At 44.2% G+C, this 14,677-nt stretch overlaps 1 protein-coding gene across 2 annotated transcripts in view; it reads left to right on the top strand.

The window, feature by feature from the left end:
* Positions 1 to 14,677, top strand: part of SLC14A2 (solute carrier family 14 member 2) — a 193,554-nt gene that overhangs the window by 155,615 nt on the left and 23,262 nt on the right. The window contains exons 8-11 of one of the 2 annotated variants that reach the window (XM_023648270.2): positions 1,812 to 1,959; positions 2,984 to 3,118; positions 4,871 to 4,920; positions 5,435 to 9,580. In XM_023648270.2, coding sequence (XP_023504038.1) covers positions 1,812 to 1,959; positions 2,984 to 3,118; positions 4,871 to 4,920; positions 5,435 to 5,617 — 516 coding nt within the window. In that variant the 3' untranslated portion in view covers positions 5,618 to 9,580. Of the gene's footprint in view, positions 1 to 1,811; positions 1,960 to 2,983; positions 3,119 to 4,870; positions 4,921 to 5,434; positions 9,581 to 14,677 lie in introns of those variants that run through there. The other variant, XM_070275634.1, reaches the window with a different exon arrangement.

The raw sequence follows: 14,677 nt of genomic DNA on the forward strand, positions 1-14,677 counted from the left end.
AATTTCCACCGCACACCTGACTGCCTTTCACACCAGGGTGTCAGCTGTGGCCTGTAGAGCAGCGTGGTGGGGAGGGCAGGCCGCCCTGGGGTCACAGTTCACCAGGCTGAAATATGGGTCCCAGCGGAAGAGGCTTCATGCTAAACCCAGGCTCCATTCCAAAGCAGCTTGTTCCCTCATTCCTCTCATTCTTGACTGCTTGGGCTTAAAACCTTGTTCCCAGGTGGGAAGGTGGGAGTTGGGTTCCCCTCAGCATCCTGCATTCCTCAGACTTTGGGAAGTCATGGAATATTTACTGAGTAGATTTCCAACCTGTTCCCAACACTTAAGCTGAGTTCCCTGGACTGGTACAAAGTGTTTTCAGGGTTCCTTTAAATAAGATGGGGCCTCCATTGTGTCATTCCTTGCATAAGTCTATAAACTCTGGCCCAGCCAATGCCTGAGACAAGGGTGGAAAAAGCTTAGAAGCTCTCTAGGACTCCTCAAACACTATTCTCTAAAGAAATCCGACTGACTCCAGAATTACATTAAGTTGTTCAGAAGTACAAAATTTCAACCAAATGGAGAAAAGCAATTAACTCCCAACATCTACAGTAGATTCTCTGTAATCTACTGGTCCCCAAACTCTGTTGCACATTGGAATGCCCTGAGGCCCCAGTCATGCCCCATGCCAATTAAATCAGAATGTCTGGGGAGGATCCAGGTATCATTTTTTTTTTCTAGACCTTTAAATCACTACGGTGATTCCCACGTACAGTGGCGTTTGGAAACCACTGAGCTCATCAATACATATTTATTAAGCTCCTATTATGTACCCAGTCGTAGAGGAGCTCTGTCCTCGAAGAGGTCATGTGACCTGGTAATGGAGAAAAGAGTTAGCAGAATTTTAAAGCTGGAAGATCATCTGCAAGGGCAGCCTCATCATGTTACATAGAAGGGCATCAGAGCCCAGAATGAGGAAGTGACATGCCATGGTCACACAATGAAATTGTGCTGGAGCCCTCGACTTCAAGGCCAGTGTTCTCCCTACCTTGCCGATCTCCCTCTTTTCCTTTTTGCCCTCAAAGGACTACCAAAATGTGTCAACTCAGCTTGGGCAGAAAATCATCTGACATCACTGCCAATTTAATCATCTCCAATTCCAACACTGCCAAATGATGCTCATGCTCAGGGATGTTTGCACTTCGTGCTGTTCTCCAGATGTTCCATACACTACCTTTCTGCAATGCTAAGTGCCCCTCAAGAGCAGAGAAAGTGCCTCCTCCTCCTTCCCTGGGCCCCACAATCCCCAGGGTGGCCCTGAATGTCCAGCCGCCACCAATAGACTAGGGGTCAAGCTCAGAGGCTGTAGCCTGGGCTTGACCACCAACGAACTAGGTGATATTTGGTCAAATGATTCATCAAAATAGCCTAGACTATTTCCAATATTCCTGAAATATTTCTAGGCTTTCAGAAGGTCTAGAGGAAATCTGATGCCCTGAAACCCCCAATGGCAATCTAGGGACAAAGTGCCCTCTGGTCCCCTCAAAGCAGAAGCCATGTGTCCCTCAGAAGCACCCATGTTCAGCCCCTGTGTTGAGAACCCCTGCCCAGTTTTGCATGAGGGATGCTCAGATGCCTGCTAGGTGGTGGAGTGAGAAGCTATTTGTTCCAGCACATGCCTTCCCATGCTCTCTCACACGCTGGAGGGCACAGCCATCCTCCTGTTCCGCCCCATTACCCACCCAGGAATGGCTCAATCCTGGCCCTGAGGCCTGGTCTTTACATTATCAGCCCACACTCCAGTGACCTGGATTCTGTTGACTTTGCAGCTGCTACAAGCCATCCCCATTGGGGTTGGCCAGGTGTACGGCTGCGACAATCCCTGGACAGGCGGCTTGATCCTGGTGGCTCTGTTTATCTCCTCGCCGCTCATCTGTTTGCATGCAGCCTTTGGCTCAATCGTGGGAATACTAGCAGGTAGGACAGCGCCCCCCACCCCTGCAGTGAGGACTTTGTGATAATTTTCCTGGGGTCATCTCACCCCACCATGGCAAATATTCTAGACTTATTATCTTTACTGGAGCTTTTAAACACTGTCAGGTCTAGGGACTTAATTTTCTCTTGCTTGAGTCTCTGAAGGGAGCAGATTACAGTAGCAGAGCATGCGGAGGGGTGCAAGGAGACTGACGACCTGGTTGGCCTGCAAACTGAACCCCTGAGAGCTGAGGTGTGGGGAGGAAGAGGGAACCCTGTGGTGATAGACAGCAGTAGCAGACCAACCAGGGGCATAAGTGACCCAGACGTTAGAAATTTGGGGTAAGCTAAAAGAAAAAACTTGTCTCAAAAGTTGAATTGCCATTTGACAATTGTAATTTAATATTTCTACACATACGAATATGTATGTATATGTATTTGCATATTTATATGCAGGTAGTAGAGTCAGAAATTGGAGTTGGGGGCATTGGGAATAGGAGCCTGTTGACTTATCCCAATGTTTTCCAAATACTTCTTGGAAGTACAACTTTAAAAACCGTTTTTATTTGGAAATAATTTCAAACATCTAAAAATAGTACAAGAGGCATCTATAAATTCTTTATCCAGACTCACCTGTTATTCACATCCCACCGCCTTTCTGTATCATTCTTCTATCTCCACATGTCTATACGTGTACATACGTACTTTTCCTCAACCATTTGAAACAGAAGTTTTTCAATTGAAATCTTTCTTGCTAAAAATGTAGCTGCTCTGGGCAAAGGAGTTGGGAAGGCCCGGAGTCCCTGGAAACAGTCACACCTCTGTGTGAGTTTGGAAACCACTCCTCTCTTCTCATTGTTGGTTTCTGAAGACTAGATGCCATTTGTAGAGGCTCCTTTGATGGGCAGGGCTAAGGGTGTGGGGGGAACAGCAGAAGGGAGGCCACCCTGAGTCCTGGCCCCAGCCACGGGGTCGTCTTTGTGCTGTGACCCAGAACCAACCAGAAACACCACATCTTGTCCCACAGCCCTGACAGTGGCCATGCCCTTCGAGACGATCTACATGGGCCTCTGGAGCTACAACTGCGTCCTCTCCTGCATTGCCATCGGGGGCATGTTCTACGCCCTCACCTGGCAGACCCACCTGCTGGCCCTCGTCTGTGGTGGGTATTTGGGACAGCTGACAACCAAGTCACTCTGCTCTTCCTTCCCCCCTCCCTTGGTTATGTGAAACCCCTGGTGACCACTAATCAGAACCGAGCAGCAGTGATAGAAGGACCAGTGGCTTAGGTCCTTAACCATTGAAGGATTTGAGATTCCTCCTCTATCAAATGGAATCACAACCACTATTAATGCAATTATATTTACACAGTGTTGTAAAGTTCACAAGGAAATCACACGTGCATTTCCTCATGTGCTAGTGGCAGCATTCTTGTTCTCAATAGCTCTTCATTCAACAGCTATTTGGAGGGCACCCTAAGTGCCAGGTCCTAGGGTAGGCACCGAAGATACAGTGGTGACCACACCTTCATGAAGCCACAGTCTAGCAGAAGAAGAAGTAATTATTAAGGCTGTGGTGTCTAAAAAGATTGTTAGAAAGATCCAGTGAGATGATGTACCTGGGAGCACTGAGGTCTCAGAAAATCATAGCACACCGCTATAGAAGTTTGATTTCCATTGAGTAACTAGAGAATGCGGTGTCCGAGAAGAAATCGGCCACAGTCCTTAGTGTAGCTGCTCCAGCACCACACTCTGTGCTTTATAAACATAGGGACTCACTTAATCCTCCCAAGATCACTACCTGCACAGACTGTCAGCCCCATTTTACAGATGGGGAAATGAGATTCAGAGGGGTGAATGAACTTGCCCTAGAAAACAGCTAGGTGTTCTATTAATTTCAGAAGCAAGATGCCCGTCCCTGCCCAAGAGTTTCTTCTATTCTCTGGAAACAGCAAGACTTTAATAAGCAAAACTAGAGACAAGAGAAGAATAGCATCCAGGAGAGATTTTCTTTTGTTTTTTCCCACTTATGTGTGGAGACTCTAAATGACTTCCATGTCCCTTGTATCCCCCTCAGCAGCCAGCCTGAGGCTGGGTGTGGAGACAGTGGCCTTAGTAAATATTTGTTAAGTCAAAAGGGCCAGATATTTTGAGGTTCAGACTGTAACTGTCTTTGCTCTTCAGAGAAGTGGCAGATTCCTGTGGCTAGAACCATCTTGGAAGGCTTCAAAGGGAGGCTGGGGTTTATCTCAACACTTTTTGGGTAGGATTTGGATAGACAAAGTGAGGGGGAGAAGGTATTCTGGACAGAGAAACAGAAAGAGCAAAGTTCATGGGCAGAAGGAGCTTGTCTAAAGGGACCACGGATGTGGACGAGCTCCCCTAACTGTCCTGGGTGCCCACATCATGTAGTTGAACCCAGATGTCTGGCTCCTAAGGACCAGGTCGGGGACCCAATAAGGTCCAGCCCTAATGGAACTAGGTGAGAGTCCAACTGCATCATGGTCGCTCAGGATCTTGGACAGGAGGGGCCCTATCTGGAGCTCGTGTAGTCTGACCACTCACTCGCCAGACAATCATCCAGCCATCCAGCCTGTGCTAAACCATCCCAAAGGTCAGTGTGGACAAACAAAAGATGCCTATTGACCCATGACTCTATGCAAGGGCACCATGGAAGTGGGGAGGGGATAAAAGGATAGGTAACCTTTAATCTCTGCCTTCAGAGAACACACAGTCTGGTGGCAGATGGGCTACACCTAACTGTAAAGATAACTAATCATGTCAGGAGAACATGCCAAATGTCAGAGTGTGGTACAGACCCTGAGGCTGCTGGAGAAAGGGTGCAACCCTGCTTTTGGGGAGGACTGGAGCTGGGCTCTGGAAACTGACTCTCAATGGTCCTTTTTCCTCCACAGCCCTGTTCTGTGCATACATGGGAGCAGCCTGCACCAACATAATGTCAGTGGTGAGTTTGGGTTCTCTGGAATACTGCCCTAAAGTGCCTTTCCCCACCCAGGGTTCAGGACATCTGGAGTCTTGTGGAAGAATCATGAGTGGGTTATGGTAGCTGGCACTCCACACAACACTTTTGTCAAGGTTTATCCAGGGTTTGTCCAAAGAAGGACTGACAACTGCATATATGTGCCTCGGGGGGAGGGTGGAGAGGGGTAGGGGGTAGCTGAAAGAGAGAGATGTAACCAGCAGTGGAGAACACGGATGGACAGATGGAGGTACCTGTGTTTGGCTGGATGTGGGAGATTATCCTTAGGCTGATTTTCATCTCCATCACTAAAAGATTCTCATTGTTCCCAGAGGTACCAACATCTCAAATTCTCAGACCAACCACTCTGATGTTATGAATCCAGAAACAAATGCCATCACTAGGGGAGGATATCTATCCTCAACCCCTATCACATCCTCCTCCCCAAGATTCCCCAGAGCCTGGGAACATTTTCAGACCCCAATGCTTGTGTTTCCAGGTTGGCGTGCCACCAGGCACCTGGCCCTTCTGCCTCTCCACCCTCATCTTCCTGCTCCTGACAACCAACAACCCCGACATCTACAAGCTCCCACTCAGCAAAGTCACCTACCCAGAGGCCAACCGCATCTACTACCTGACAGTGAAAAGCAGTGAAGAAGAGAAGTCCTCCAGCGGTGACTAACCAAGTCCAGGCAGATGTGTTCTTTGCCTGGACCTGGTGTCTGCTCCCTGTGGTCTCAACTCTGGGTCAATCAGCTGCAGCACTTACCTTCTTTGCCTCTCATTGCACCTGTGTGGAACCAAACACACCTGTAACTCTCCTTCCCTCGTGCTGATTTTCTCTCTCTGCCCAGACTGCCATAACTATCCATTGTGCGACATTAGAGGAAGTTGGTAATGGGCTTGCTGGAGTTAGAAGTAAGGCATGTGTTTTAAATGTCATCGACTTAAAACAAAACTATTATTTATATTTAGTTTTTTGGGAAGGTGATTAAGAGATGATCTTCTTGGCTTGGTTAACTAAATGAGAGATGCTGTAAAATTGAATTTGCTGAGTGGTTCCTAGGCAGACATGGAGGGGGTGAAAATTCAGGGGACACATGCAAAGAATTGAAGGTGCCATGCTGCACAGAGCTAGTGGCTGATGGGCACATATAGCTTTACATAAAAGAAAGGAATTTCATACTGATAGAGTTTTAAAGTCAAAACAAGGACAATTAGGACACTGAAAGTGTCTAAATAGGGAGTCTTGAACATTCAATGGTAAGAGTACAGGGCAAAATGATATTCCATAGCAGGAAGGAATTAATTAATTAGAACCCTATATAAGACTTTTATCATGAAAGATAAGCATTTCTCAGTGAAGGTCAAACCAGCAACTTTGAGCGGAGATTTCAGTTGAGGAAAGTACCTGAGCTCAGTGTGTGAGAAGCTGGAGAAATGTATTTCATTTTCCTACTTGCTTGTGGGCGTTGGAGGCCTTATGAGGTCTGTGCTACTTCAAACAAATGGTCAGCCCTCATGCTGGAAGAACAAACAGTGACCCATGAGTTTCATAACTTGGGTTCCCAAGCATGCTCATTAGCTTGCTTTCAGCCTTGAGTTATATGTAGATCAGGAATCGGCCAGCTTTTTCTGGAAAGGCTCAAATAGTAGGTATTTTTGGCTCTGGAGGCCTTACAGTCTCTTTTGCAAATACTCAACTCTGTCATTGTAGTGACAGTATGTAGAACTGACAGTATCTGAAAATAGCCTTAGACAGTATGTAAATGAATGAGCGAGGCTGTGTTCCAATAAGACTTTATTAAACAAGCAGCAAGCTAGATTTGGGCCACAAGCTATAATTTGCCATTCCCTGATACAGACATCAATATAATAACACTTAGGAGCTGGTGATCAACCTAATAACAGTTAGGAGCTGGTGGGCAATGGGCAGGCCCAAAAGACACCCCCAGTTTCTTTACAACGAACATAGCCACAAAGGCATTTACAAGCTGGGGATAGTGTGAAGATTCTTAGGAAAGCAAGAGTAATGTGACCCAAATCAGGAAGATCTGATCTGAGGCTCTTCCGGAGAATTGAAAGACCCAGTGATGTGCACTAGGGGGCGCAGTTTTAAACCAGGCCCTCCTTCCACATAAGCGTCTGGAAACCACTCCCAAGGTTCACCCTGCCCTGCCTCCTCACTCTGTTTTCCCGGCTGCCAGCAGGCACACCACCAAGGGAGAAAGAAAAAATTATGACCCTTCAGTGCAAGAGTTTACAGCAGGAAGAGCAGGGAGACCCAAAGAATTTCAGGATTGGAAGAGTACAAAGGCCAGGTGGTCCCGCCATCCTATGATAAGTGAATCAATCTCTTGTATGGAGGATGGGGGCTTCAGTTCCATGACAGGCTTACAGATGGGGCTCAATTACCCAAAATGGAGGGGAGACCCCAAGGTATTAACAAGAGATAACAGAACCAGAGATAACCCCGTTCATTCCTTATGGGCAAATGGCCCTAGGAAGTCCCCTCTCCTCTCCATTAGCCCTTGAGAATCTCCACCCAAGAATTGGATCTGGTGGGAACTATCTTCTAGCCATGCTTTGTATTGAATTTCCAGGAGAGGAGAACTATTTGGATTTGAAAAATCCTTTCAGCTCACCTAGACAAGATTCTCTCTCCCCATCTCTTCTCTTCCCACCCTACTTCATAGTTTGTCATTTACCAGGAACCACTTTGGTTACAGGTATCTGGGGGTTTTTTTTCCCTCCCAAGCTCCCACTTTAATCCCCATAGAAATTAGAAGTTAACTGTATTACAAGCTGCCAAACTCATTTGAAGACCAATGGATAAAATCTAAGTTATTCAGAAAACAGAAAAAATACATCCAGCAACTCTGGAAAAACTACAGGGCTCCAGAAACTCTATAATACACTGTGATCAAGATGGCCAGATATTTATGTACAAATAGGAAAACAAATGATCTACTAGTGTGGTATAAGAAAGAACTGCCTGGATGAAATACTGTTAATCACTGAATTATCTTGGCAACAGAAGTCATATAGGAGCGATGAAATGTTTAAAAATACATCTTTTTAGGCTCAGAGGCAGAAAATCAATGGTGTTTCCCAAATGTGGTCAAACAAGCTCCTCCTGGAGGTAGAACATATCTAATTAAGCCAGGCTGGTGGACAGATGTGTCTTTCTTGTGGGCATGGGTAAGGCTGGGACAGAAATGAAAATCCCCACCCCTCTAAGAAAAGTCTGCCCAGTGCAGATCACCCTGCCCACAGGTCATGGACGGATGCCCAGAGGGCCTGTGAAGTAGCCCAGATAGTCTTATGGGACTGGAGAGCTCCCTGGAGTGATCTTGACACACCTTTACCAGCACCTCCCCATCCCACTGACCCCCTGAATGAGTAGAGGCAGGAGCCCTAAACTTACAGATCCTCACCACCAACATGAGGTCGCATGGGAGCAGGGCACCAGGAGGGAAGAAGGACTTTGGGGCCCACATTCATCTGTTTTTCTACTATCACCCCAAACTACAGGCAGCTCTTAGTTGTACAAATGATAGTTGAACATAAATATTTACAGCTGAATATAAATAAGCAGTCATTAAGGAAAGTAGGAATATAAGTGTGGGGTTGGCGAGGAGGGGGCTCCAGAAAGGAAGTGCTATCTTAAACCCTGTCCCTATCACGCCTCCCCTCTCCCTCTCTCCACTGTCTCCTCCCCAAATCTTATCTTTTCTCCCTCTGGTGTCACCACCTTCCCCTCCCATTTTCATCTTCTTTCTACAACACTGAGGAGTTCTACTGTCAGGGCGAAACAGTGTTGTCCTGCTGCATCTTTAAATGATCAATCTTGAATCATCTTTCCAATCTCTTCTACGATAATTGACAGTCAATTTTCTACGTCTTGGTCAAACTTGGGTGTTTGCTAGGAAATAATCCATTTTCTTTAGTATTAAAATTTTGTTCCCATACTGTTATTCTTAATGTTCTCACAATAATTTTAATCTCTCCTGTTTCTGCGGCTTTGTCTCCTTTCTCATTTCTATTCTTATGTAATTTTGCTATCTCTTTTCCTTATCAGGCTTGTGAGGGGTTTGTTCATTTTATTGGCTTTTTCAAAGACGCAGTTTGGGATTTACTTGTCCTTTCTACATGTTTTGGGTTGTTTTCTATTTTATTGATTTCCTTTTCTTGTTTTCTCATGATTTATTTAAATTTTCATTTTTTTCTAACATTTTAAAATTGATGCAAATTTCTTTCATTTTAGATCTTTCTCCTTTAACAACAAACGAATGTAAGGCTATTAATCTTCCCCTGAGTACAGCTTTAGCTGTGTACTGTAATTTTTGGAATAAAGTATTCTACTTTCATCAGTTTTTAAATAGCTTGAAATTTTAGTTTTGATTTCTCTTTGATCCAAAGATTATTTAAGAATGTTTCTTAATTTCCAGCACGTAGGGTCTTTGGGTATTTTTTAACTTTCTATATCTAGTTTTATTGGATTATGAGCACAGACTATGACCTGTAAAATCTCTATTTTATGAATTTTTCTTCATAGCCAAGTACTTGATTGATGTTGGACATACGGAATGCAAAATTTTGATTTGAAGGAAATATATATTAAATTGATTGATTAATTTCATCATTCAATTCTATGTGCTTATTTATTTTTTGTCTATGAGATCTTAATTCTGAAAAGGGTTTATTGAAATTCAACTGTAATTGTATAGTTTTAGTAAATTCTCTTTACATTTCTAAAACATTTGTCATATATTTAGCAGCTACATTGTTTGGTGCTTACTCTGACTGTCTTTGATTCTTCATAACCTTTATCTTTTAATATTACAAGCTACACATTTTTATTCTTCTTAGTCCTTTTAACATCATTCCAATTTATCTGACACTAATGTTGCCACACCCACTTTCTTTCTGGAACTTTCTTATGCCTTTGTTTTAACATTTATCATTTCCTTTTAACTGTATCATTTTCTTTTAACTGTATTTCTTAAAAATAGCATAAAGCAATGTTTTATATTTAGCCTAATCTTAGTGTTTCTGTAATTTAATAACTTAACTTCTTCATATTTAGTGTAACAATCAATATACTTGTTTTATTTCTTCCGTCTTACTTTACTTTATACTCTTTACTTTTCATTCCTGCATTTGCTTTTTCACTTTCTTGATTACCAGTTTGATCATGTTACTATCTTTTTCCTTCCTCCCTTTGTTTATTTGGAAGGTCCACTATTCTTTTCCATTCCACTAGTGATTACTACTCCTTTCCCAACACTCATATCAAAAGTCTATTTCTCTATTATTATATAAAAACAAGATGCCAAATAGTTTACCCTGACAAGATGCCCCATTTCTCCAATGCTCCTTCCCCACCCTGAGGAATGAAAGCCTTTACACTACTTTCGCCATTCTCCTCCCCAGGGCCCCCAGCCTTAACATGCTTTTACTTCTCCAGTATCTCCCACTCCTAGATTTTGCTGAGATCATTTATCATTTTTAATTTTTTTCCCTTGCAATATGCCTGTTCTTTTTACAAGATTCCTTATGTAGCCCCTATGGCACACATTGCCAGTAATTTTATCATTGTATATTTGGAGTTTACTATTTATATTGGACATGTTACCTCTATTCTTCACCTCCTCCTGTTGTGCAATCTTTGCTCTGATTCATTTATCACTTTGTTCTGATTCATTTACTTATTTAGAACACTTTCTTGAGTATTTTTTTCAAGTACTATATGAGAGAATATGGGTGACATATTCTCTGACTCTTTGCATGTCCACAAAGTCTCTTTCTCCTGGCAAGTGGATGGGATTTTGGCTGGTTGTGGGGTCCCTGAGCTGCAGCCTTTCCTCTCAGTTGTCTGCAGGTGTTGTCCCTTCATTTTCTGGCTTCCAAGTGTTACAAATGAGAAATATGATATCTATCTCATTCTTTTTCCTTTGTAAATAACCTATTCTTTCTTTCTAGAAGATTGTAAATTTTCTTTTATCTTTAGAGTTTTGGAATTTTATGAAGCTAAGCCGAAGTGTGTGTCTTTTCTCATCAATTCTGCCTTTCAATCTGCAAACTCAGCTCTTTCTTCAGCTCAGGACCTTTTTTCTAATGTTTATTACTGCTTTTCTTCCGTCTCTTCCTTTTTCTCTGTCTGGAATGCCTATTATACACATGTTAAGTCTCCTTGATCTCTGCTCCAAGTTGCTTATCTCCTTCACAGTTTTTACCATTTGTATTTTTGCTATACTTTGAGATATTTCTTCCATTTGATCTTCCAGGCCACTGATTCAGATCCCAAGAGTAACCTTTCTTTCCTTCAATTCAACAGATAAGTTTAAATTTTTACTTCAAAACTCATATTTTTCATTTCAGAAAGTCTTTTGGATGAGGGCCAAAATTGAATCTTCATGTGTGCTTATATTATTCTTTTTGTTGTTGTCTATATCCTCTTGCTCCAGAAATCTGATACAGCTTCTGGTAACTTGTGGCCCCAAACTTCTACCCATTCCCCTTATTCCATGACTGATGGGCCCCTGTGTTGGTTGGCCAGGGCCACTTGCCAACTTTCATGAGCTAAGTCCCTACAAACTCTGCCTTGTGACTTGACCTCATTCACTCATTCATCCAGAAGACATGTATGAGGAACTATTAATATGTTACCCAGACCCCCACTTGACAACAATCCAGGAAAGAATCAGACCAGTTCCTGCCTTCAAGGAATTCATTTTGTGGGGATTTGCCTGGCCAGGTGAGTAGTCTCATCTGAGGTGAAGACAAGGATGGGACCATAGATTGCCTGAATCACGTAAGTCTTTCATGGTACCAGTTTCATTATTTTGAGTGAATTACATGGTTGGGTTGCTCTTCTGTTCAGGAAAAGTATCAAGCATGATCTTGAGGGTCCCAGGAAAATTTCTTTTCCTCTTCTCCTCTTGACCTCTATCTTGCCATTACCTGCTGCCGGTCATTCCCAGCTATCTTTTCAGTTTAAGGCTTTGGACCTGTTAAAATATAAACAGTCCCAGGAAGGCACACAGTAAGCATGATCAATCATTTGCATCTTAGGTTGAAGGGGTCATTTCTGAGAATAAGTTGGAAAAAAAGAAAGGAGAATACAAAGAAAAAAAATGGGTAGCACATTTTGAGAGTCTTTGGCAAGGGAGAGCATGCTGAGATGAGGCCAAACTGGGTGAATGAGGTCTGGACGTTTCACCAGGAATGATTGTGAAGCTGTTGTGTTTAGCTTGGAGAAGAGAAGAAATGGCTGGAGCCATGGCTATCTGCAGTATGAGGTAACACATGTGGAAGAAGTCAATTTACTCAACATTAGTTCAGAGCACAGAACAAGGACCATTAAGTGGGAGTGATAAGCAGGCAGCCTTTGAATCAGTAGAGAATGGTGCTTTTTAACAATGGAAGTTGTCTGAGAAATAGTTGTCCTTTGAGACCCTGAGTTTCCTGCTCTGGCAGTGCAGGAGGAGGGGCTAGAGGCCTGTTGGGGAAGCTTTCTTTGGATGGAGGTAGACCAGATGGACCAGATGACCACTGTAGCCTCTCTCTTCCAATTCCAAGTTTCTGTGATTCTTTGGCCCTGAGTGCCTACATAGGAATGAGGGGGAGGCATCTCTGAGGTGGCAAAAAGTTAAAAACGTGGAGATAAAATGTACCAAAAATATACCATTGTTGCCTTTACAACTTTTCCTATAGCTTGACGAGTTAGCCATTTGGTCACTTTACCAAACTGCTCAACATGGGTGCTTATGTGGATGCAAGCTGAGGGGCCAACCTCATGTAACTGTGCCTTGTCCTTGATCTTCTCCTCCTTATCGTTCTCTCCTCTCACGGACTTCTTCTTCTCATCAGTCCTCTAAGATCTGCCCATTGAGAAAATTGATCTTCCTGGCTTGTATTAGTGGTTACATCAAACCCATGTGCCCCAGTTTGTTTGTGCTTCCTGTCTGAGTCTGAGCTTCATTTCCTTGGATCATAAAGGTTATGAGAGCTTGGGGATAGCTATAATCTAAAACCACTTAGGGGCTAGCAGTTTCACTGTGGGTATGAGTTCTACCCAATAAACCACAGTCTCATTTGGCAACTTTAAAGGCATTTACTTTTTTTTTTATTTAAGTTCGTAATAGTTTACATCATTGTGAAATTTCAGTTGTACATTATTTCTTGTGTGTCACCACATAGGTGCTCCCCTCCACCCCCTGTGCCCGCCCCCCACTCCCCTTCCCCTGGTAACCACTGAACTGTTTTCTTTGTCCATGTGCTTGCATTTACATTCTATGTGAGATTTTTTGACTTGCCTGTCTTTTCCTGCCTCCTGCCATTCATAGAAGATAGAAGAATCCATAGGGAACACTTCTGTCCCTAGTGGGACTAGGATTCCAAGGCCCCAAGGAGGGAAGCAGGGAGATTGCTAGAAAAGTCCTTTTTACCCTCTGTAAATTGATAACTGGGAGCCTCCAGCACCCTCCTACCGCTGCACAGTTGGCTGGAACAGAATGAAGGAAGAGAAGTAGGTCTTTGGAGAACTTATAGATCAGCTTGAATTTATGCCACATGAACTCTGGTCTTTTCCCTGGAGGAATCTAACCTCTCCAAGTTTAGCCCCCAGTGGTCAATGCAGTCCTCTTCCCTCTACAAGGCTGGAGAGGTAGAGTGGAAGGGAGCTATGAGCATTGGGAAGAAATTTAGTTCTGCAATGAATTCTGATTGACCCAGCCTTCAAAGAAATAGTCTGTAGGCATAGACAGATCTCCTGGGGAGCCATTGGTGTCTGAGCTGCAGCCCTCAGTAGGACCTGTCAGGGACAAGATTCGATATTGGTCTTCTGCCTTCCAGGATAGCACTTTATTGCCCCACCCTACATCTTGAGTGTGTGAAAGATACTACACTTCTAAGCACCATGGTTCCATTTGGCTCATGGAACATGTGTGAACTTCCTGGAGGCTCCTCAGGGTTAATCAATTCCTGTCTTTTCAAATTGGTTCCATGCTGTGTGCAGGTAACATCTCCCTGTTATTTCTAGGGTGGATGGATGCTTAGGGACCTGGAGGGAGCATGCTACAAGAAGTTGAGGATCCCTGAGGAAAGGCTAGAGCAAGAGGACAAGGGATGGGCATGCAGGGCTGAGCCAAGAGCCAGCCAGCCAGAAGACAAGGAAATGTGTTGTCAGCAGACAGCCATGGGCCCTAAATCAGCAACACCAGGGGAGGCCCACTGTCCAGCGAGCTGGTCTGTAGTCAGTTCCCCTCCTCCTCCTGGAATGTGGGCCCGCCTGTTCCTCCTCAGCATTGTTTGCTTTCCTTCTTCGGAAGGCCCTCCATGATCAAGACTCCTCTTTGGCAGTTCTGAAACACCTGGCATGGGGAAGGGGGCCTTTGACGTCAGCAGGGAGTTTGTCTACTCGGGTGTAGCTAATTTCCTTAGTGTGCAGTTTTGTTTCTGAACCTGGGTAGGCCACCTCATACCCCGTCACTGAGCTTGTGTGGAGGGGGGTGAGCAGGGAGGGTGGATATTTGGCCCATCATACTCACAAAGCCAAGCAAAACATGTTTGAATTTGGCCCCCTCCCCAAACTCCAGCCCACCAGACCCCATGGCCTCATGGGACTTGGGAGGGCCAATTTCCCTAATATATAGTGCTCAGAGTCCTTTCTGGAGGCGGGGGTTAGGTCATGCCCTTCTTGCTCTGAGAGGGTCCCGTGGTGAATCCCCAGAACCCT

This window comes from Equus caballus, chromosome 8 (genome assembly GCF_041296265.1).
Source record: "Equus caballus isolate H_3958 breed thoroughbred chromosome 8, TB-T2T, whole genome shotgun sequence".
NCBI classification, from domain to species: Eukaryota; Metazoa; Chordata; class Mammalia; order Perissodactyla; family Equidae; genus Equus; species Equus caballus.